Here is a 1,593-nt window from a genome sequence, read left to right on the forward strand (position 1 = left end):
CGCGCCAGCAGCAGCAGGGCGGCGTCTTCACCGGCAGGTCAGCGCCGGCGTCAGCATCGAGGGGAGAGGGAGGAGAGAGCGAAGGCACGAGTGTGGAGCGCAGCCGCGGCCTCGATTGCGAGGTGATACAGTACGTGACCGGCATGATGCTGCAGGGCCAGGCGCTCACGCTCACTTTTGGCGTCAACGACTGCACCGCTCGCCGCGCCGAGTTGGCGCTGAGCGATGTGCTCCATGATCTGCTTCGTGTTGCACCGCCGCCCACAGAGCCATCGGTGGTGAGGACCGACGAGCAGGTACTCACACATCAGCATTTGACATGGATGTCGGTGTCTTCCTCTCCCTCACCCTAACCCTCTCCCTCTCCCTCTACCTCTCCCTCTCCCTCTCCCTCTCCCTCTCCCTCTCCCTCCGACTCTCTCTCCCTCTTTCTCTCCCTCCCTCCCTCTCCTGCTCAAACTCGGAGACGAAGGCCCGAGCCAGCCTCGCCTCGGCCTCGCACAGCGGGGCCTCGTCCGCGCCACAGCCCGGGTCGCTCTCTCCGCAGCCCCGGTCGCTGCCTCCGCCGGTGGAGAGGGCGCTTGCACCACGTGCCGCTGCGGCAGCAGCCGCGTGCAGCTCCGCCGAGGTGTTGAGTCGGTGGAGCGTCTCGCACAGCTCGCCATGGGCCGCGTCGGCGGCCCGCACCATCTCCTCCTCCGGGTGGGCGGAGCGCGCCAGCTCGAGCGGGTCGACCAGCCCGCAGACGGTGCTCGAGAGGGCGTCGAGGCCACGCACGATGCGCCGTGGCGCCGCGGGCCCGCCCGAGCGGTGAGCCGAGATGACCGCGGCGGCGAGGGCGTCGCAGCGCGCCGCCGTCCGCCGGGCGAGCCGGGCGCAGTCGCTCGGGACGCCGAGGCCGGGCACGCCAAAGAGGACGGCGGTGCGACGCGGGAAGAGGGAGGCCAGCGAGGCCATGTCGCCCCGGCGTGGGCGGGATACGGCGCTGGAGGCGGCTGGGGCCTGAGGCGGGGTGAATGGCGGACGGAGGTTGGTCGAGAGACTAACGGCCTTAGCCGGTGCTTGTCGCTGTCTTGCGAAAAAGAATTTCACTCGCCCGCGATTTTCTCTCTTAACACAGAAAAATATTTTTCACTGAACTTCGTTTTCCGAAGGCAGACGCCGTCGGTCAACCCGTCATGCGGCAGGTGGCTTTCTTTGGCTCGCTGCCACCGCGATGGCTCACCAAGGACTTTTCAGCGTGCTGCGTCATCACCGCGCGGCGCGCAAGCCACGCCTCACCCGGGCAAAAAGAACGACCGCGCGCCGCCGCCGCCCGCCTCGCCGCGCCGCGCCGCCCCGCGCCTCGCCTCGCCTCGCCTCGCCTTGCAGCAGCGCACGCGCACACGCACCCACGCGCCCGCGCTCGCTCCGCGAGAGCGAAGCAACCCTCCAAGCGAGTTCCGAACCGGGAGCCAAAAGGTCCCGGCTCGAACCGCGAACCGGTTCGACCACCGCCGCTGGCGGTTCTTGCAAAGGCATCAAAGGCAGTGCTTGATATAACGTGAAATAGTGCGAGCGCGCGAGATACTCACCCGACCCACCGTGCCCTCG

General features: G+C 68.4%; 1 protein-coding gene across 1 annotated transcript; it reads right to left on the reverse strand.

Moving 5' to 3' along the window:
- Positions 1-454: 454 nt before the first annotated feature.
- EMIHUDRAFT_256818 (hypothetical protein) lies at positions 455-957 on the reverse strand (the record flags this gene model as incomplete). Its single annotated transcript, XM_005765787.1, has 2 exons — positions 455-510; positions 591-957. 2 exons carry the CDS (start codon positions 955-957, stop codon positions 455-457), a joined length of 423 nt encoding a protein of 140 aa, XP_005765844.1.
- Between the last annotated feature and the right edge of the window lie 636 nt (positions 958-1,593).

The sequence above is a fragment of the Emiliania huxleyi genome (genome assembly GCF_000372725.1).
Source record: "Emiliania huxleyi CCMP1516 unplaced genomic scaffold EMIHUscaffold_5317, whole genome shotgun sequence".
Taxonomy (NCBI): Eukaryota; Haptophyta; order Isochrysidales; family Noelaerhabdaceae; genus Emiliania; species Emiliania huxleyi.